The 20,843-nt window shown below is 46.6% G+C and overlaps 1 protein-coding gene across 8 annotated transcripts in view; it reads left to right on the top strand.

Annotated features, from left to right (window-relative positions):
• The window catches only part of AFF2 (ALF transcription elongation factor 2), a 458,181-nt gene extending 439,180 nt beyond the window's left edge, over positions 1–19,001 (top strand). For all 8 annotated transcript variants that reach the window (XM_081792749.1, XM_081792747.1, XM_081792745.1 and 5 more), the window contains 5 exons: positions 3,541–3,612; positions 3,907–4,000; positions 6,100–6,152; positions 11,419–11,609; positions 14,785–19,001. In XM_081792749.1, coding sequence (XP_081648875.1) covers positions 3,541–3,612; positions 3,907–4,000; positions 6,100–6,152; positions 11,419–11,609; positions 14,785–14,906 — 532 coding nt within the window. In that variant the 3' untranslated portion in view covers positions 14,907–19,001. The remainder of the gene's footprint in view (positions 1–3,540; positions 3,613–3,906; positions 4,001–6,099; positions 6,153–11,418; positions 11,610–14,784) is intronic.
• The last annotated feature ends 1,842 nt before the right edge of the window (positions 19,002–20,843 follow it).

Below are 20,843 nucleotides of genomic sequence, written 5' to 3'. Positions count from 1 at the left end.
GCGGGACACGTGGGTGGCTCAGTTGGTTAAGCGTCTGACTCTTGATCTCGGCTCAGGTCGCGATCTCAAGGGTTTGTGAGATCAATCCCCGCATCAGGCTCTGTACTGACTGCACAGAGCCTGCTTGGGATTCTCTGTCTGTCTGTCTGTCTCTCTCTCTCTCTCTCTCTCTCTGTGTTCCTCCCCCCCATCTCAAAATAAATAAACTTTAAAAAAATTGAGGGGCAATATTAGTGAAGAAACATGGAGAAAATTCATGTTCTCTATCCTTCCAAAAATGCAGACTTTAAAAAAGGCACTTTTTAAATTAACAAGAAAATATAAAAATGCTAATACCTAGTGTTAACACAAACACACACACACACACACACACACACACACACACACTAATGGTGACCTAGGCCTCTCCTTTGCTGGAAACCTCTACAAATGAGCATTCATACCTTTTCAGCCAGTAATTCAACTTCTGGAAATTTGAATTTCCTGTACTGAAGGAAATAATTGCAAGAGTAGAGCAAGTTATCTGTATGGTTTTCAGTTTGGCATATATTATAGTACACAATTAGAAGCAAACCAAATAATCAATCACAGAAGAGTAAGTAATTACACTGTAGTACACTCAACAGAATTCTTTGCAGCCATTGAATTGCAACAATGACGGAGACTATGTAGCTGCATGAAAATGTTTATAATACAATGTTAAAGTAAAAACGAGCTGCAGAATTATATACACACAACATTTCTGACCATGAAAAGCATGTTTCTGCTTGTGGACTAACCTGGAAGGGAAATGAGATCATAGCTGCAGTAGGGTGAAATTATGGGTGTTTTCTATCTCACTCTATTTTTCTTTCTAACTCATTTTCTTTTAGGAAAAAAAACATGCTGTCTTAAAAATATAAAAGCAGAACATATCTTGTTCTTGGTAAAAATGCAATGTGAATCTTTGAGTAATATTTATTTCCATTAGAAAACAAGTCTTTTTCCATAATTATGTAGCAAAAAATATTTTTTTCCAAGCACAGCTGTTGTTGTCTTCTCATTATGTGATAGTTTGTTCCCCCCCCAGGAGTAGATCTCAGTAGAACCTGGTGAAAGTCAATGGAGAATGTATGCACGTTTTTTGTTTTTTAAGTTTATTCATTTATTTTGGGCAGGGGGTGTGAGTGCATGAGTGGGGGAGGGACAGAGAGAGAGATTGAGAGAGAGAGAGAGAGAGAGAGAGAGAGAGAGAGGGAGAGAATCCCAAGCAGGCTCCATGCTGTCAGCATGGAGCCCAACATGGGACTCGAACTCACAAACCATGACATCATGACCTGAGCTGAAACCAAGAGTCAGACAGATGCTTAACTGACTAAGCCACCCAGGCACCCCTGAACATTTAGTTTAAAGTCAATATTTTTAGTTTATTTTTGAGTGAATTGTAGATTCCTGTGCAGTTGTGAGAAATGATACCATAAGTTCCTGTGGCCCCACTCTCCCGTTTCCCCCAACACCGATAAAATCCATGGACTTTGTTCAGATCGCCCCAGTTTTACATGCACCTCTTTGTGTGCCCTCTCTCTACGTGGACAGTTTTTATATTTTCTGTAAAGCGTGTGTGTGTCTAATTGTTTGGTTTTTTTTGAGAGAGAGAGAGAGAGAGAGAGAGAAATTTCAGTTGAGAATCAAATGGGCTAAAGCAACTAGGTCTTTGAAAGTAGTTGCAATTATGGAGAGACTGTAATATGAACATAGTTTTTAGTAGCATAATATTGTGTTGCAGAGATTTTTATTACTCTCTCTCCGACAGTATGCTGGCCACAGAGAGAGAGCCCAGTTTTCTTCCTCCAAGTAATTATAGTTGCTCTGAGCCCTGGGAGTCTGCAATAGAAATGTATTTGTGCAAACAAGTGGGGCATCACAATGAGTTGACATTTCAGCGATCCAACTGTCAAAGACAGTTTGATTTATTACATAATAAAACTCCTTTTGCTTAATATGGCAACGACAGAAGGGACCCACATCACGTGCTCAGGTCCTTTTGTTGGAAAATGTTCCCTCAGCAGAAGTGGAGCGGTAGCCAGGAGAGCAGGGTGATAACAGCATGCCGACGGGGCGCCGAGTCTTGGGGGGCAAGCCCAGGGGTGCTGGTGTTCTGGAGAGGCTGTCGAAAACAGGGAGTCCGTGGTACAGGCTCCCCATCACCTTCTCGTAAATGAGAACTAGTCCACGCTGCCTGCACACTTTCAGCTTCCTTCTGCAACACTGAACTCCATTACTCATTCCTCCACAGGTACCTGTGAAATTGCATTAAAGCTCAGACAATGATTTTATGCAATGAATTGATTTTCAAGAGTCTAAATGCCCAGAATGGGATGTGCTCAGCTAGAAGAAAAAAAAATGAGAGCTGCTCAACCTTTGATCACCCCAGTGTGGAACAGTAACAATTAAAGAGAATGGAAAGACAAAATATACCAGCACCATAAATTAAGGGCACTTAGACCTTCAAATGCTGTGAAATCGACCTTCCTTTAAAGCAAAACAAAACAAAACCACTTTCTATAAGAATATATTCAAAAGCCGAGCCATTAGAAAAGACCTCTTTCACTGTGTGATTGTGGGCTCCCCATGCCCGTGTCACACAGAGTCGTGTATTATTTACCTCGTCTGTCATAAAGTCAGCTGAGACTGACATTTGTGGCCACCTCCCGTGGCAAGCCAGGAATGTCTTTAGCTAGAGTGGTCCTAGAAACAACCTTTTGCCAGCACTTGTTTTATTTTGTTAAGTTTTTATTTAAATTCCAGTTAGCGGGCACGTGGGTGGCTCAGTTAGTTAAGCATCCAACTTCAGCTGAGGTCACCATCTCACAGTTCGCGAGTTCGAGCCCCACATCGGGCTCTGTGCTGACAGCTCAGAGCCTGGAGCCTGCTTCACGTTCTGTGTCTCCCTGTCTCTCTGCCCCTTAATAAATTGCAGTTAATAAACCTACAATGTCCTATTCGTTTCAGGTGCACAGTATAGTGATCCAACACTTCCATACGTCACCCTGTGCTCATCACAAGTGCCCTCCTCAATCCCCCGTCACCTCTTCCACGCATCTCCCCATTCCTCCCCATCACTTGGTCCTCTAGAGTGAAGAGTGTTTCTCGGTTTGTCTCTCTCTCTCTTTTTTTTTCCTCCCTTGGCTTGTTTGTTTTGTTTCTTAAACTCCACATGCGAGTGAGTTTGTCTGTCTCTGACTTACTTCACTAAGCATTATGCTCTCCAGCTCCATCCACGTCCCGGCAAATGGCAAGATTTCGTTCTTTCTTATGCCTTTGCCGGCGTTTAGCAGACCTTCCACGGCCCTGCCCTGGCACACGGGCTCCCGCTTCAGCTGACCTCTCCAGAGCTCCCTTCTGTATGTCACTCTGTCCATCGTCGTTTTGCACGTGTCCAGGAAAGCGTGCTCTCGCCCGTGCTTTCGTTCTCCCACCCAGAGCAAATGTGGCACCGAGGCATGGGAGTTTCTGACGGGTCACACAGATGGCACTCGAGCTTGTTCTTTCTCTCCAAAGGTACGCGATGAGACTGAAGAACTTTGCAAGCCCCTTGGCTTCGGACGGGGACAAAAAGCTGGCAGTATTATGGTAAGTCTCATGGAGGCTATGAAACAGATCATTATTCTTGTTTTCCATTAAACTATTAAAGGATAACTAATGGATTTCTTCAGTCGCTGACTAAACATTTACTCTCCTAATTTATAGCCTTATCAAGATGGGATTTTAATGCTTACCCCTTCTCTTTTGAAAATTTTTCTTTTTGCACTGGTGTTCCTCAAGAACCGTAGGAGGGGAACCGCAAACTATGAATCAGCATTTTGTTGACAACGTGTAGCTTTCATTACGCACCGGCATTAACATAATCCTTCCTCATCACCACAGCTACAGATGTTTATCACTTCTCTACTTGCGGATGTTTAAGCTGAAGAAGGACCATGCCATGAAGTACTCCAGATCACTGATGGAATATTTTAAGGTAATCCTTATTTTGTATAATTTGTAAGTACCGAGTGAATAAAATCACTAATGAGATGTGGCAGGCATGTTATTAAATGTCAAGGTCGTTGCTGCCAAAGGCTTCACCTCGCATGCCCACCGGCCGTGGCCCTCCTGCCTCTGCCTCAGGGCTCAGCAGAGAGCTCGGGTTTGGTCCAAGCAAAATGGCACTTCGCATCTTCCTGGTTGCAGTCAGGGGAACGATGCCTTCTCCCCCACTGTGTGTGGCGGACCCACCAGGGGACACAGGTTGTGACTGTGGCTGTGACCAGTGCCGTGTTAAGTGAACGGCCAGTCCCAAAGTTTCTCAACAGTGAGAGAAGTCACTGCAGCCACCCCGGGCTCTGGGGGGATAGCCATTCCCTTTGGCCGTGGAGAGTCTTGGAGTATGGTGGCTGCACTTTAAAACAACTGATTGCTTTGGTTACCAAAATAAATTAGCACACGAAGAAAGAGAGAGAGAGAGAGAGAGAGAGAAAGAAAGAAAGAAAGAAAGAAAGAAAGAAAGAGAGAAAGAGAAACCCGTCATCTAGGGAGCTGGAAATTTTAATTGGCAAGCAAAAAGAAAAAAGGTATTTTAACTGCAAAGAGAATGCCAGAATTGGAGAGCGAGCCCAGATAAAAACTACCAGCCTGATGCTTAGTCTGGCCTCTAAAGTGTCACTGGCTCGATGATCTGTGAAGCTTCTGCTTCATTTGCCCCCCAACACTGACCATGATTTAGACTTGAGAAGGCTCAAGGTTCCTGTTGGTCCAGCCATAAAAGGGAAGGATGATTTTATTATTATTGTTGTTGTTGTTATTATTTCTGCCAAGTGCAAGAGACTGCTTGACTAAATTGCACCAAAGAAGTTATTTGAAATGAATCCAGTCATGGCCTCACATGTGTCACCCGAGTCCCATGAGTGACATCGCACAGCTGTGTGAGGACGCTGACTAGGGTGGGGAAGAGGGCAAGCTCGCCAAGGCCTCACCGTGCCGTGGAGCTGGTGCTCACGTAGCTGAACGGGTGGCACACGACAGCTGCCCATCCCTTCCTGTGTCCACGGGTCTCCAGCCGTGCTCTAGAAAGGCGGTCGTCGAACCTGAGTGGGCATTTAGATGCCCTGGAGGGCTTGTGAGAGCACAGTTCTGGGTCCCATCCCCCCAAGTGTGATACCAAACAGATGTTAAATAAGTCGCTCTTCCGGCAGCGTGTTGAGCTTCTTTTAGATTAAAACCTGGAGTCTCCAGAGAAGTATTGCGTGCTCACTGGGCTCCTGAAAATGCCCACCCTGCCCAGCACCCCATTTGCAAAGGGGGCTGGGCCGGAACCCAGGAGGCAATGGAAGAGCGTAGGCTCGGTCTTGACGCTGCAAAGGCGGGCCTGGGTTGGGTTCAGTGCCCCCGGGGGTCCTGGTCCTGGGCCCCTTGGGCTCTGACCTGGGGAGGTCATTCTAATGAGCCGGACCACTGTCCTGAGGCAGTGGTGCTGAGAGCTGTGCAAGTGTGTGCTCCGCCAAATGCAGAAGGCCCGGTTTTGAGACCAGCCCGGTCCCGTTCAGAGAGAAGGATGCTTTAGTGTCCCAAGGCAGCGCGGCCCTGGGCCAGTTGCATTGCCAAACAGGGATTGGCCTGTCGAGATAGCAAATCAAGGTGATTCGCAACCGAATCGACCACACAACGCCGCTGCTGCCTCCCGGCACCTTCCTGGGATGGCAGAAATTACGGGCCACCTCGCCTCCCGGGGAACAAGTTTGCCAGGGGAGCTACAGGAGAAAAGCTTGCCAGCACTCTGAAGAGCTTGTTTTGCAGAATAAATTTCAGATGAGGATAATTAAACCACTTCTTGGAGAACTGAGTCTGATTTCACTGGGCCTTTTAGTGTATACGATCTTTCATCAAGTGACTTTCATGGTCCTGATTGGAGCCCACTAATTATCCTAACCAGCTATTTTCATCGAGTGTGTGTCATAGTGTGCATTCCCGAAATGCTGCAATCAATATTAATGTTCTCTAAATCACACTTCCATCTGTTTCTGAATTAATAAAACACAAAATAGATGTCCTTACGTCCCTCTCTCTCTCTCTCTTTTGTAGCAAAATGCTTCAAAAGTCGCTCAGATACCGTCTCCCTGGGTAGGCAATGGAAAGTAAGTATCTCATGAAAATTGCTTTTTCAGAAACTCAGGGGACTTAATAGACCCCAGATATTTGGTATTGACAGCTCAGGAGCACAGGTCAATTCTGAGACTAGAGTAATTTTGGTGCCCACGAAATTCTAGTCAGCTTTCAGCTAACGGCCAGACAGAAAAGTTCAACATGGTGGCATTCCAAATTTCTTTAACTGTGTGATCTTGAAGCCAAATTATGGCCATAAAAATATCTGTTAATGAGATGGCAAGCACCATGCCATTTCGAGAGAGGCAGGGTAAAGTTAACTCCGCGGCAGTGATTTTCCAATGATTCACTCAGTAATGAAAGACCAATGAAATATTCATTGATGTATAGTAAGTGCTGTTTAATAAAACCAAAGGCATAATAGTGCTGAGAACGTGAAGGCACTTAGTCAGCCAATTATCTGAGCCTTCGTGGTGATTTTTATATTAATACTAAAACAGCCTGACCTAAAATACATAAAACCACCTGCTATACTGCTGGCGTAAGGCTCGATGGACTCACCCACTCCCGCGGGGCTGCCCGGTCTCCCTGCAGCAGATGGGAGTCAGAACCTCCTGGAGCGGGTCCCGGGCCCCTCCCACTGTCCAGAGCTCCCTGTGGGCTGAGTGGCCCCTCCCCCTCACTGGCCGTGTTTCCCTCTATCTGAGATGAAAGGGCTGGACCCAACAGCCTCCGAGGCCCCTGTGAACACAGGTACCTTCTAAGAGGGAGGTTTTGAGCGTCCATCTAGGACCTGGCCACACGGCTGCCTTTCTGTGCTTGACCATCAGTGTTTCCTCTGATTCCCGGACCTCCCTCGCTGCCACAGACCCACCTCCCACCCCCAGCGGGAGGGGAAACCCCATGACTGCGGACACAGGCTTCCACAAAGAGCCGCTCTTTCCCATTTTTCATCATCTCCAAATTCTCGTATCTCTGATCCATACGTTTCTTCCAGAGTAAAATAGTCTCCTCTGCCACTTTATAAATGTCCACAAAGCGCACTCCCAGAGCGGTGGGACGTGAACTCTGCTCTGAGATCGTTCACACATTCAGAGGGAGGGAACAGACCCATTAAAACCTGCACGTTAACTCAATTACTGTCTTGGAAGTATCCTTTAAATTGTTGATTAAGTCTTACTTTTATGTCGAACAACAAAAACAAAAGAATGCTTCTGTCTGGAAGTTTGGAAAATAAAAATAGCCACAAAGGCCCAGAGAAAGCTATTTTCTCTGAGCACAGGGTAAAGCAAGGGCAAGTTCAGGTAAGCGGCCATTAAAGGATTTCTGGGGAAAAACAACTTTTTTCATTCTGAAACGAAAGAACTCAAACACATCCTGAGCTTGTGAAGTCACATTAAAAGCCTCCTGAAAGGATGTTTTAAGCAGCTTCTGTCTGAAGAGAGCACGCTCCCTTTCGTAGGCCATAGAGATTTTGAGTGAGGCGACTCAAAAGGGTCACCCAGGGGTTACGTCCTGTTCATTCAGCACTTGGGGTGCGTCTCCGTATGAGGGGCTGGGGGCACAGCTGAATTCGATGTAATGCCTGCAGTCCGGGAGCACACGGTCCAGTGCAGGAAGGTGACAGGTGGGAAGAAAGTTCTGTGAAAGCCCAGGGGAGAAAGAGCTTGGACCTCCCTACATGGTCAGGGAAGGCTTCTCGTATGCAAGCAAGACCACAGCCTGGCTTCTTCAGTGAAGGACGGTGGCTGGCACCACACAGGGACTCGCGGGGCACCTTCCGGAAGCGGCAACCCCTGACCTTGAAGGCTGGGGGAGAAAATTGCAAGGAAGCGGTTGGAGGAAGGAGAAGAAAAATCTGCTTGCTACTGAGCGTGGCATGGCAAACTTTTGCTGAGGCTGAGAGGTAATATCTGAGCACACAGATACTTTAACAAGCGTTGGCTGCTGCCGTTGCCGCGGTATTTGGTGTCGCGGTTACCATTTGAGTCGGAAAGCACACACTGTCGCACCCCTGGAGCGCCCACCGCCGTTGGGGGACACTTCACTGGAGGCACCTACCCTCAGTTGTCAGAAAGGAATGGGTCTGCCCCCCACTCCCAGACTATTTGCTGTCTCCGCTAAAGGGCCATTCATTCTTCATTCACCTGGTAAATAGTGTTCACTGAGTGCGTACTATGGATGGGACGCCCTGCCAGGCACTTGATAAACATGATCCCCCTCCCTTGTGCTCTACGTTGTTCTACCCTCTCCAGAGCCTCTTACAGGTACTGGATGCTAACTAATGATAGAGGGGTGGTGGGAAGACATTTCATTCATTTCGTTAACTAGTATTCTTTAAGTACATAGTATGTGCCCCAGGCACTGTTCTAGATGCCGGGCACAGCACTGGGTGACACAGGCAAAGATCCCCGCCCTCCTCGAGGCCACTTTCTGGTGGAGAAAAGCAGGAGAAAATACGCGGCATGCAAAAATGGTGGTAGATGTCATAGAGCAAATGGAAACCAGGAAGGGGCATTAAAAAGCTCGTCTGGGGTGGGGCGGGGAGCAGTACACTGGTCTTGAACAGGGATGTTCAAGAAGGATCGTGGAGAGCAGCCCATGGAGATACCCGGGGAAGTGCATTCCAGGCAGAGGAACAGGAACCACCTTCCGGAGTACGGGGCGCCTGATGCGTCTGAGGAACAGCGGGAGGGCGAGTGTGGCAGACAGGTGGACAGGACCCGTGTGCTAATGGCGGGAGGTGTGCGCCTGCAGGTGCACGCTCATTTGCGTGTGCCATGAACATGTGAAGACAAAGACAGGATCTACAGGTAGACCCACAGAAAGAGAACAGGACAAGGAACCCCAAGCAGGGGGCGAGAGCCGAGTTGGAGTTGGAGGGCCACCCACCCCCTCCCCGGGAGATGCGTGTGGCATCACACTCCTGTGGCCAGGGTCACAGTTCCTTAGGCAGGTTTGAATTCTTTCATTAGTACGGTGCGTCAGGCAGATCTGCTCGGCAGGATGGCACCCCTAGAGCCACCCGGAAGACCAGCCATGTCCAAAAGCAAACCCATGCACTGGCTTTCCTTGCCTCCTCTACCGGTTATTGACAAGGAAGTAGGAAGTCACGAGCAAAGAAAGCCCCTCATTCAGCACCTCACTGTTATCAACTAAAAGGTCCTTTTTACTGGGGCGCCTGGGTGGCTCAGTCGGTTAAGCATCTGACTTCAGCTCAGGTCATGATCTCATGGTTCGTGGGTTCAAGCCCCACGTGAGGCTCTGTGCAGATGGCTCGGAGCCTGGAGCCTGCTTCAGATTCTGTGTCTCCCTCTCTCTGCCCCTTCCCCAGGTGGCTCTCTCTCTCTCTCTCGCTCGCTCTCAATAATAAATAAACATTTAAAAAAAAGTATTTACTTTTTAAGAGTTTTTTTAATGCTTATTCATCTTTGACAGAGAGAGAGCCAGGGTGCGAGTGGAGGAGGGGCAGAGAGGGAGGGAGACACAGAATCTGAAGCAGGCTCCAGGCTCCGAGCCATCAGCACACAGCCCGATGCAGGGCTTGAACCCATGAACCATGAGGTCATAACTTGAGCTGAAATCGATGCTTAACTGACTGAGCCACCCAGGCTCAGGCGCCCCTAAAAAGTCCTTTTTAAAATGTACAAAGTAAACTGACATGATGTGTTTCCCCTCGTGACTTCTGGACATGATTAGAAATCACTGAATCGGGGCTTTTCTTCCCGTCAAGGAACGGCTCTGCAAGGGGAAGGGGCATGGCCAGGAGCACACGGCCAGGGTTAGAATGCAGGCGTCCTGGGACTCCAGGAAGTACTTTGTCCCCAGCACCACACAGTTCCCCTTTCAACATTCGTGACACCTGACAGCCTTGTGATTTTCCTCCAGTGATTACGAATGAGGACATATTCTTTTCTTGCCTTACGTTGTCATTAGTTAACCCTTCTGGGCTTAGGTTCCTTAGCTGGGACGTCTGTCTCCCCACCCCACCCCACCCTTCCCTGGAGGATAAATCTTTCTATCAAGAAGGGTCAAAAGATCTCAGAAACTATAAACAGAGCAGGAAACCTTCACTCCGTCTTACAGACAAGTGCACAGCAAGTGTGGGGATCCACTTTCCCCCTCATATTAGAACATACCAGAAGATACACTCTGTTTCCAGAAAATGGACCAAAGCTTTCACGTGGCTCAGCACAGCCTGCATGAGTCTCAAGGCAGGCACATCAGGGTGAGTTGTTCCCAAATTGGCTTAGCAGCGCTCCAGCGTTTTGGTACTTTGTGATGGCCGTCCCCCCAAATCCCGTGTGTAGGCTGCACATCCGCTCTGTGTGCGCGGATAGGAAGGCCGGGGGTGTGCACGGGCCTCGCTCCTGCGTCCAGGAAGCCACCCAGGCCCTGCATGCTATGTGCAGACGGCAGGTGCCTCCTTGTTGCCGACGTTAAAGAATTAAACCAAAACTTATATCCCAACATTGGTTCTGCCCGAAGTAGGAACTGTGAAGACTTCTCTTTGTAAACAGCGTGCGGGTGAATGGTCAGCAATTAACAGCCATCCCTGTAGCGTGTCTCCCAGAATCTTAAAGAGATACTCAGAATCTTACTTTTTCCAGCATCCCTAAGACTGCTCCTGGAGGGGGCTTTGAGGAACTGCATTTTGTTTATCGTGGTGACTGTATTTGGAGCAAATTGTCATGCTGGTTTCCACAAAACACTTTGATAATAGCCCAACACCGCACATCCAGTCGTTCCTATGCCAGTAGCCATTCTGGCAGCAGGTAGAGAGATCATTGTAGCTCTGAGCCGTTTCTCTCTCTGAAACATCACAACTCGTGTTAATATATTCAAAGTCAGAGCTACATTGGTGGATAGAATTAATGCCAGAGAAACATTCACCCAGCTCTCTCCGGGATCTGAAAACGAAAGTAGCAGTACATATGGAGTCTGCAGGAGGCAGTGAGATGTCAGTGTTTAACTGAGTTAGAAAAGGAGAAGCGTGGCTCATCCCAGAGCCTGGCACCGTAGCCGCGTGTGGGCTGGTCAGACGAGGCTGGAACGCAGTGATAATAAGTAAACTCTCCACACCGGGTCTCTAGAGCAAACGGACGTGCTGCCAGGAGCTTCAGGGCGTCCTCTGAGGACCAGCTTCGCCACACTTGAGCTTCACACGTGTTCACCGTGCTAACCCTCACGGCGGCAGCGATGTTCCCATGAGGCCTCGGTGTGGTGACGGAGGCCTGGCAGCCTGCCGTCGCTCTTCGCGGCCAGCCTAACCGGGCCCGTCTCTTCCCCATTCCCCAGGAACACTCCTTCCCCGGTGTCTCTCAACAACGTCTCTCCCATCAACGCGATGGGCAGCTGTAACAACGGCCCGGTCACCATCCCCCAGCGCATTCACCACATGGCCGCCAGCCACGTCAACATCACCAGCAACGTGTTACGGGGCTACGAACACTGGGACATGGCCGACAAACTGACAAGAGAGAACAAAGGTATGCGTGTCTGCTCCCCCCACGTCCGCGGACCACGGTCGAGTCAACCGTGCTCCGAAGGGCTAGAGTTTTCCATGGTGGCCTTATCTTTCTGTCTCTCGGGCTTCCAGGGTGTAGATGAGGAGAGGGGGGTTAACTCAGGGCTGACACGGTGACCAGTTTTTTGCTGAGAGAGTGAACAAAGACCCTGGGATTTTTTTTTTTCCTCTTTCAAAGCTTAACCTAATCTGAGCTGTGATGTGTTGGCAAATGACTGTTTCAGATTTTCACCCCATGGTAAGGATCAGTGCAGAGAAACCGAGGCCAAGTGCAAAAGAATGATTTGCAAATTAATTAAGATCCTGTTGGCCTCTGTCATCAACTTTAATCTTTTTTTTTTTTTTTTTTTTTTTGGAGAGGTGAGGTTGTGTCTGTGGTAACACGTGGGTTTTGCTACAAAACAAACGCGGAGAGGACCCTGCTTCACCAGAGAGTGAGCCAGTGCTGTTTGGCCACTTATTTGGCGTGGCTGATTCTGGCCCAGCAGTCACGATCAAGGTGGGCACAGATGCGGGCCTTTCGGAATCAGACAGCAGAGACCGCCCGGCAGTTTAGAGCAGAGGGACCGTGTGGCCAGGGACTGGGAGTACAGATTGTGAAGCCTGGTGATTTAAGTTAGAATCCCGCCTGGGTCATGCAGTGCTGGGCAACCTCAGGCAAGTTGCTGAAATCCATGAGCCGCTTCCTAGCTTCCATTGCTGTAATGGATATAATGATGTATAAAGCAGCTAGTGTAAAATGGCAGGTACGAGGAAGAGATCCAACAAATATTTATTCTCTTACTCCGTATTATTATGTATCTATATGACTCAAAAATTCTGTGGCTCTCAAAGCACGTTCCGTAACCTGAGACTTCAACCCACAGCCCAGCTACACACTCCCTCCGAGCCCTGGGACTATTTACATGTATCGGTTATATTGGTAACCAGGAAGAAATTGGGCAACAATTTCTACATGCCAGGCACTGTGCTGTTCGCTGCATTATTTGTTGCCTCATGTGTCCCTGTTTTGTAGATAAAGAAAAACTGAGACTCGGTGAGGTTAAGAAGCTCACCCATGATATCGCAGCTCTTAGTGTTGGAAGCAGGAATTAGATCTAGAACCGTGTGATTCCAGAGTCTGAACCCTTCACCTTCAGAGAGCTCCTGCCCTCGGTTACCTGAGTAGTGGGCAGTTCTTAACTTCTCTGCTTTTCTACGCTTATGAAAATCCAAAGACAACTGGTCCAGATGGCCAGGCCCATCCAAGAGTTCTAGAACTGCAAGCGAAAGCATAAGCATCTTAAGGCTTGCCTAGCTTGTCTGCCTCCACTCTTCTCTGTCTCATTTTGTATTGGTAACTGGAGGGCAGTTCGATATTTATGGATTGCCGTCATAATTGCATCCATTTTCAAAATCTGTTAAAAGTAATTCCTTCTAAGTTAACTGCAGAACTTTCCAGGAGTGATGTGGTGGCTGTGCTGACGTTCAAGGGAAACGGTGCTAATCTTGTCCTTAGCACAGTGTGTCAAGAGTTGTTAAGTTCCCTGCCTGATACTGAATCAAAACGACTCTGCACTCTACCAGCAGAAAGAACATGTTCCCGGCTAATGCTGGCCTCGGGCTCTGCAGTGGATTGGGGAGAGGGCCAATTCCAGTTCGGAATCTCCTGTTTGAAGCCTTGAGTTCCACACGCTTGTCATTTTTGAACTGCGTGGAGTCAGAGACCCTTACCCCCTCTGTCTTGTCCACATAGGCCTTTGGTCTAGAACCCTGTTCCCTACCTCCCCAGATGCTTACTTGAAGCACTTATGAAAATGGTGACCTGGGTATCTAGTTAGGAATGCCACGGTGGGCTTTGTACAGAGAACACCCAGGGGGTGTCCTGCCTCACACGCGGCTCACGTTCACTCAACAACGACTAGGTCCTTGAACATTTCCCTTAATATCGTGTTATGTAACAATGTATTTTAGATGCCAAAAATAATTTACTCCTTTATCAGCAGAAGTTACTTGTATTGCATAGTACAGGTTTAAAAGTATCACATAATCAAATGAAGGCGTCTAGTCTTTTCCACATACCTTCCACCCCGCTCCAAAGCAGACTGTCTACAACTGCAGTCTCCGTGGTTAGCAGTGTGGTCTCAGCACTGCCCCTTCTCCCAATCAGCTGGAGGGAAATCAGCCGGGTAGTCTTGCCATCCACGTCCTTGGGGGTGAGGTGGGAGTTGTGAGGGACAGATATCTGCAGGTCGCCTCCCTTCCCTAAAGGAATTGGTAATAAGACTTACCCCATCAGATGCCTCCTAGACATGTATTTAGTGTTAGATGCCGATGGCTGTAATTGCTGTCCAGGTTCACTGGCTGTGTCTGCATCATGCCGAGAAAAATCGGTAAACTCAGTTCATTTAGACAAAAGGACAGAAGAATACTTTCAACTCAGTAATACATGCAGTGGCAAACAGCTCGATACCCTATCTACCATTGTTCCCTACCATTTTATATGGACCTCCGTCCAAATATAAATTTATAATATCTAAAAATATAAATTGTATATGTGATGTCAAAATAGATTTAAATACATTTTATTTTATCTATGTATTTTGTGTATATTTCAATATATATAAATGTTATGTATCTTTATTATATGAACATATACAAATATGGAGACAAATACATTTTTGTATATAATGTGATGTGTGTGTGTGTGCGTGTGTACAGTGTGTGTGTGTGCGTGTGTGTGTGTGTGTGTGTGTGTACCTCACAAACCTCCACAGGATTATAATGTATTTGTAGAATCTGCTATCTGTCTGAGAAAATACATAGTGATTTGAAAAAACTTACCAGGAATCAACAGATTTAAATGGAATTGTGCTTTATTAATCCCAGTAACACATACAAACGTTATTTATGCTTCAGAGTTTTTAGATCTACCTAGAGATTAAAATAATAGTGCCTCCTATACCTGTGGAGCTTTGGGCCCCCAGGAGGTAGTCTGTACATTTTTGTTGAATGAATGAATGAATGAATGAATGAACAACGAATACTTTTTCGGCGTCCATGTGGTTGCGTTGGTGCGTGAAGGCAGCTTATGCAGTCTGGCGCATATTGCTGAGATGATCCTTAAAGGCCTGACCAACGTCTGCTCTGATTTTCAGAATTCTTTGGCGATCTGGACACACTGATGGGGCCCCTGACCCAGCATAGCAGCATGACCAATCTCGTCCGCTACGTTCGCCAGGGACTGTGTTGGCTGCGCATCGATGCCCATTTGTTGTAGTGGGTGCTCCCCCCATGTCCAGCATCACCACCCATCACTCTACCTCTACCAGAGCACCAACGGTCACTGGTGGAACTCCACTCATTTGGGAAAGTTCTCTTTGATTCTGTTTGTTTTTACACTTCTTTTGATACCTGTGAAAAACAGAAGTCATTGTAAGTGGACACTACAACTTGAGAGCGGTATATGTTTTCTTACTTAGTCATTTTTCAGTATTTTGTATGCATTTCTCAGATCCCACCATCTTTTTGTGCTTGATATGATGACACAGTCCCTACAGTATTGTTTTAAGACCACACTACCCAAAACAAAGAATGGGAAATACTTGTGATGATAACAGGTTCCTGAGAACTGAAATGAGATGTCATATATATATATGATCTTAGACACAAAGGACCTACAAAGATTCAAATTTTCAGCAATAGCCATTCCCCAAACTCTACTCTTATGTCCAGAAGAGAGCGTATTTCAGAATCCATTGTTAAACTTTTGTGGTTCCCACAGTCTCAGTCTCCAGGTGAGAATTTTCATTGTCAAAACCCACTGGTTAGATGTTGTAGCAACATCGTAAAATCAAGAGTATTAAGAAAATAGACAAGCGTAGCAATGCCACTCTTCAACAATACCGTGGCATACAACCAGAGCACTTTTCTTGCTGGCATCCATTCCCTGATGCCCTATTTTTAAAATTTTAATGAGATGAAGTGGCAACATTTATTTGTAAAGCGTAAATCCTCACCTGGGATTCTCTTTGTGTAAAGCTCTCCTTTTGAGGGGCAGTTAAGTGGGTGCACACCCTAGGAGCCAAAATACTGCCCTCCAGTTTTAGAGATGAGAGATTAGGAGAGGTCTGGAAATGTCCAGGGAACCCATACCTCTGCCCTTCTGCAGTTGGTAGGCAGGTCCATTCCTGGCAGGATATTTTTATTGTATTTTGCTCACATGTCTGGAAACAGAAGTCAAGTTTATCACTGCCTAGGAGTAAGAATATACAGCTTGCCTCCTAGTGACTTTAAAATCTGGACTTTGCCAATTATAAGCCACATTTTCTATTTTACAGTGTTTCTCTTCCGCCTCCTCTTTCCCCACCTCCTCCCCCTCCCCCTCCTCTTCCCCCTCTTCTTCTTCTTCTTCTTCTTCTTCTTCTTCTTCTTCTTCTTCTCCTCTTTGATCTTTCATTTCCTTTTTCTGGGCTCATTAGCCTTTGACTCAAATACTGAAATCACTGATTTTATTCAAGTCTGTATTAACAGGAATCATTTTCGTGAACATTCCAGAGAAAACTCTCAACTCTCTAAATACTGGCTAGTTTTTTAACAACGGAACAAAATGTGTCTTTGAAAGATCCCTGAAGATTGGGAACAGCCCACCTAATTTGGAGACATTTCTACATCACTTGTAACTATCCCCACCCCTTCTGATCCTCTGCATTCATTTTATGTCCCTAAACATCACAGTGTAAATACCATCTTTGGTGTTCCATCTCACCAGAAGAATCCCCCACACATAGTGCACACTATTCATATGTCGGCTCTTTATACTTACCTGCTGGTATATAATTCCACGTCGCCTTTAATCTGTTGAGTTTATCGAATTCTGTTCACCGAGTGATGACCAGATAAATAATACATAGGCACACGAGAGGTGCAAACTTGTATGATTTTTAAAGCAAGTCTTGTAAGTCTGTGACAGGAACAGCAAGGGATCGCCCTGCACTCTCATCATTGTCAAGGTTGCAAAAGAGCCAGACTTGAGCTCCGCCCTGGTCATCTTTGAGTTTAAGACCCTGTGCTTTATAATGAGGTTGTGGAAGTTGTACTCCAATGGCTGAGGCCACGTTGCCAGATGACTGCTGGGAGCGTCCCAGCAGCTGAACCCAGAACTTTCTACGCTCCCGGTGCGGTTGAGCTATACATTCGCAGCGTCCGCAACAACACACACACCTGCAGACATGCACACAGACAAATGAAACCGGAGAGAATCTTCTCTGAGCCTCTTAAATGGGGAAAATAATAATACGAAAGACTCCAAACACCCAAGGTGGGTGTCACATATAAAATTTCAGCTGATGGCTTCAGTGACCCAAGTTCTGTTTGTTTTCCGCGGCTTACCGGGTAGAGTGCCTATTACTATATATAATGAAGCCCACTGGCTTGACTTGTAAGTTCAGCCTAAACCACGATCCTAGACCATCATGGATTTAGGGGTAGATTCTTCTTGAAATTCACTCTCCAGAAACTAGATGTTAGAATGCGAGGGGCAGTTTCCAAGAGAAACGAGCATCTCGCCTCGTGGATGGATGAAAGTCTCGTAGCTCTAGTTTCAGCGAGTCCTTTTATCTACTTTACATACAACAGGGAGGCAGCAGAGAATCCCGCTGCCTGATGTCACCTCTGGTGGGTGACTGTAAAGTGTGTGCCAAATCAGCAGCACGATGATCACATCTGACAGTTGAGCTCAGGATCACCACCTGATTATTTAGTAGACCTATTTGTAAAGCAGCTAAGAAACCAATTAAACATGGAGGATGAATTGCCTTCCTATCCCCGGAGATGAGACGTCTTTCGGTTTCACGATTAAGGACTGTTGCTGTTTTCTAGGCACTGTATTCATCACATTGTAAATGGTGATCTGTGTCGTAGGCGTGCGGCGATGTGAGGGATTGAGATATTTTGTCAAGTAAATCTCTTCAGTGTACCAGTTTGTGGGAGGGATATAGGACATGTGGATGGCGGTGAGAGATCCTGCCTCGAGACCTTGACGGAGGCTTGGTGAGATGCATCAATAAGCACACAGAGGTAGGGCGATGGGCAGAGTAACGGGAACCTGAGCGAGTACACAGAAGGATCTCAGCCCTGCAACGTGACCCAGGTGGGGCCACCACTATGCCTTCCTTTGTCACCCAAGCTCCAGCCACAGAGGGTTTGACGAGTTTGTGTTAGGATGTTGGCTTGGCTTTGTATTTTTAATTAACTTTGGATTTTTTAGTGGTTTTGTCATATTACTGTCTGATTTTGGTAGGTAGGATTAATTTGAAAAGAGTATACTAGTGTGGTCCTCGGGGTAGAATTTAGCCGTAAGCATGTTGTTAGCCAGCCTGTAGACTGTTAATTACTTAATAATCTCATTGGGAAAATACTTGTAGTTTTATATTTGGATGACATAATTGGAAAAGCAGATTAGCTGCTGCTAACTTTTAAAAGACTTGACATTGACATCAAAAGATTCAAATCTTCAGTCGATAACCAAGTTGCTAAATTAGAAACCATTGGCTAAAATGTGTTTTGTTGAGTTTCCAAGTGTATGGATTTGCATTTGGACATTGCACCGCTCAATGCGTCGGAAAGATACTTGCTCTGTCATCTTTCCCAAAGCTGTCTGATTCACAGTTTGTTTTGTTCAGATGTGCATCCCGGAGGTTGAAGTTGGAGTCTGAAGTTGGAAAGCATTTTTGAAGGCAGGATCCATTTAGCTGTGAGGGCTTCCCCCTCACGTACTTCTCAACAGACATGATAAAATTCACCTGCGGGAGTCGGCAGGTGGGAGACCCACACCGGTTCACTGGGTAGGACTACTCAGTAAGGCAATGAGCTGCTTGCTTAGAGAAGCATCACTATCCCCATTGAGAAACTGTGTGGCGAGACGATGTAGCTGCACGATATCAAACGAATGGGTCGATTCAGTGCCCCCGAATTCAATTCTGTGGGGGAAAAATATCGAGCCAGTTGTCACTACTCTGTTACGCAACTGGCAGACTAAACTCCTCTTCGTCGTTATGGTTGTCGTTGTTGTTGTTGTTGTCTGTCATTTCCACCCGCACAGCCTTATTCTCATAATTAAACGCTGATTCATTTTCTCTTTGGTGTTAGCAAACTCCAACAGCAAAGATGGCATCTGTGTATCGATAATTGGCATTTACCCTGGCAGGAGGCTAATCGGATAGGCTGGTCTCAGACATTAATCCTACCATCTGATATGTTCAGGGAAGGAAAAAGTAATTCCCTTTCCATTCTCCTCCTTGCACATCTAGAAGCCCTCTTTACCAAGAGCATCACATTTTCCTCTGTAATCCATCGACTCAAAGAAAATTGCATTGTGGGGAGGGCGGAGGGGGGTGGGGCTGGGGGGGGTGGAGGGTAGGGAAGTCCTTGCAGGCCAGGCTGCAGTTCTTGCCCCTTTCTGCTTCTGACATGAGATGTTAATGAATCATTATTCATCAGGCTCACGTTGGGTTAGGGGACACTGAACTGCTTTTCCGATCCATGATCAATCATCGTTCTTCTAAGAGATTGGAGCTTTGCTGTTTCATTAACTGTGCAGTGTAGACTAATGGTGTTTAATAAAAATCATTCAAAATTTCAAACTCTTTCTCCAGTGACCTCAATTTTGTTGGCTCTTTGACTTGTACTAGACTTTGAGGAGGGAAGGGGGAAGCAAAGGAAGCCTGCTACCAGGCCCCTGGGCAGGATGCTGTGGTGGCAGACAGCTGTGGGAAACCTCCTGAAGAATGCCACAGTGGATGGTCTCGGCCGGGGATAGCTTGTTCCCACTGAGGGACTCACTGTTCTCCAAACTCTGCAGCAGGAAGCCAGCTGCCATATCCGGAGCTTAGTAAGAATTGGAAATGCATTACCTCTTTGGTTTTGGCCGGCACCACTCGTGTGGCTACCAAATAGGAGAGGTATCTCTGAGAGTAGAGCCCAGGGGGCGACAGCAGTAGCCAAATGTATCCCAGATGCTCCAGGCCTTCTGTGAAATCAGTGGAGGAGGAGCTCCGGGAAGGAGGCTGCGTTGGAGAAACCCACAGAGAAGCCAGGCTGGTGCCACGATGCCCAGATCGAGAGCTAGCCTCTCCCCTGGCCAGCCTGGCACGCAACCAGCGGCGGATTGGTAAAATGTTTAACAGCCAGCCCCAGTGAGAACAGAAAGCGCCTGATTTGGAGCATTTGCCAATTTCCGTAGCGTCAATATCCCCACCATGGCCGATTCCAAGCTACTCACTGTGACGTCGCAGAACACAGACTTGGGAGCAGATGCACGCCACGTTGGGAGACAGGGCAAGACAGCTCCAACACACCACTGAATGCAGCTATTCAAAGAGGGTTCAGATTTCACATTGACGTTCATGTGGACACACGTGTGCAAACACGCACCCGTGCACACACACGTACTCTTCTGTGACAACTGTTACATGGCTTTCAAATGTGAATTGATCCTCTATGACTGTAGGTAGTTTGTGATATGGCCCAAGAGGTATGGATTTTAAGCAGGAGACAGCTGAGAAGAATGGCCTCTTGAGACCAAAGCACAGACGAATGGGGGTGGGGAGGGGGCGGTCATCATATCTCAAGGGAAACCAGCAGTGAGATCAGCCCTTACAAAATCCACCTGGTTGGTTGAAAATAGGATAGGTGAGTGTTCTTCTGTTATTGTTATTTTTCAGATTCCAGTTGGTATTTCTAACCTATAAATGTACTCGGATACATGACTTAATCCTTCCAATGATAACCTTTGTGTAGTTAGGAAACATTAGGGCCTCTATGGAGAATAGCATAATCCAAAATGCATTGTGTGGTTTTCTCAGAATATGGAAACTCAGTATTTCTCCCACCTCCCTGCTGTTGTTCAGAAGATTTTTACTTTAGTTATTAGAGATCGAAGTTACATGTTTAACATGTGTTTTTAGTTAAAAGTATCTACTTACTGTCCTAGCTCTGAATTCAAACCAGAACGTCTCCTGTATCAATTACATGACTAATACTCAGAAATGATCATCCAAACCAAAATAATTCCCTTTTCTACTCAATATAAAGAAAACCAGGGTCACTAACAAGAAGGCATAAACCTCAGTATATTTTCCTAAGAGAATGAGGTTTTCATTAAACACACACACACACACACACACACACACACACACACCACACCCCTAGGCCTCCT

The sequence above is a fragment of the Panthera onca genome, chromosome X, assembly GCF_046562875.1.
Source record: "Panthera onca isolate mPanOnc1 chromosome X, mPanOnc1 haplotype 2, whole genome shotgun sequence".
Classification (NCBI taxonomy): domain Eukaryota; kingdom Metazoa; phylum Chordata; class Mammalia; order Carnivora; family Felidae; genus Panthera; species Panthera onca.
Note: the sequence above shows the minus strand (reverse complement) of the source record. Positions and strands in the feature narration are given on the sequence as shown.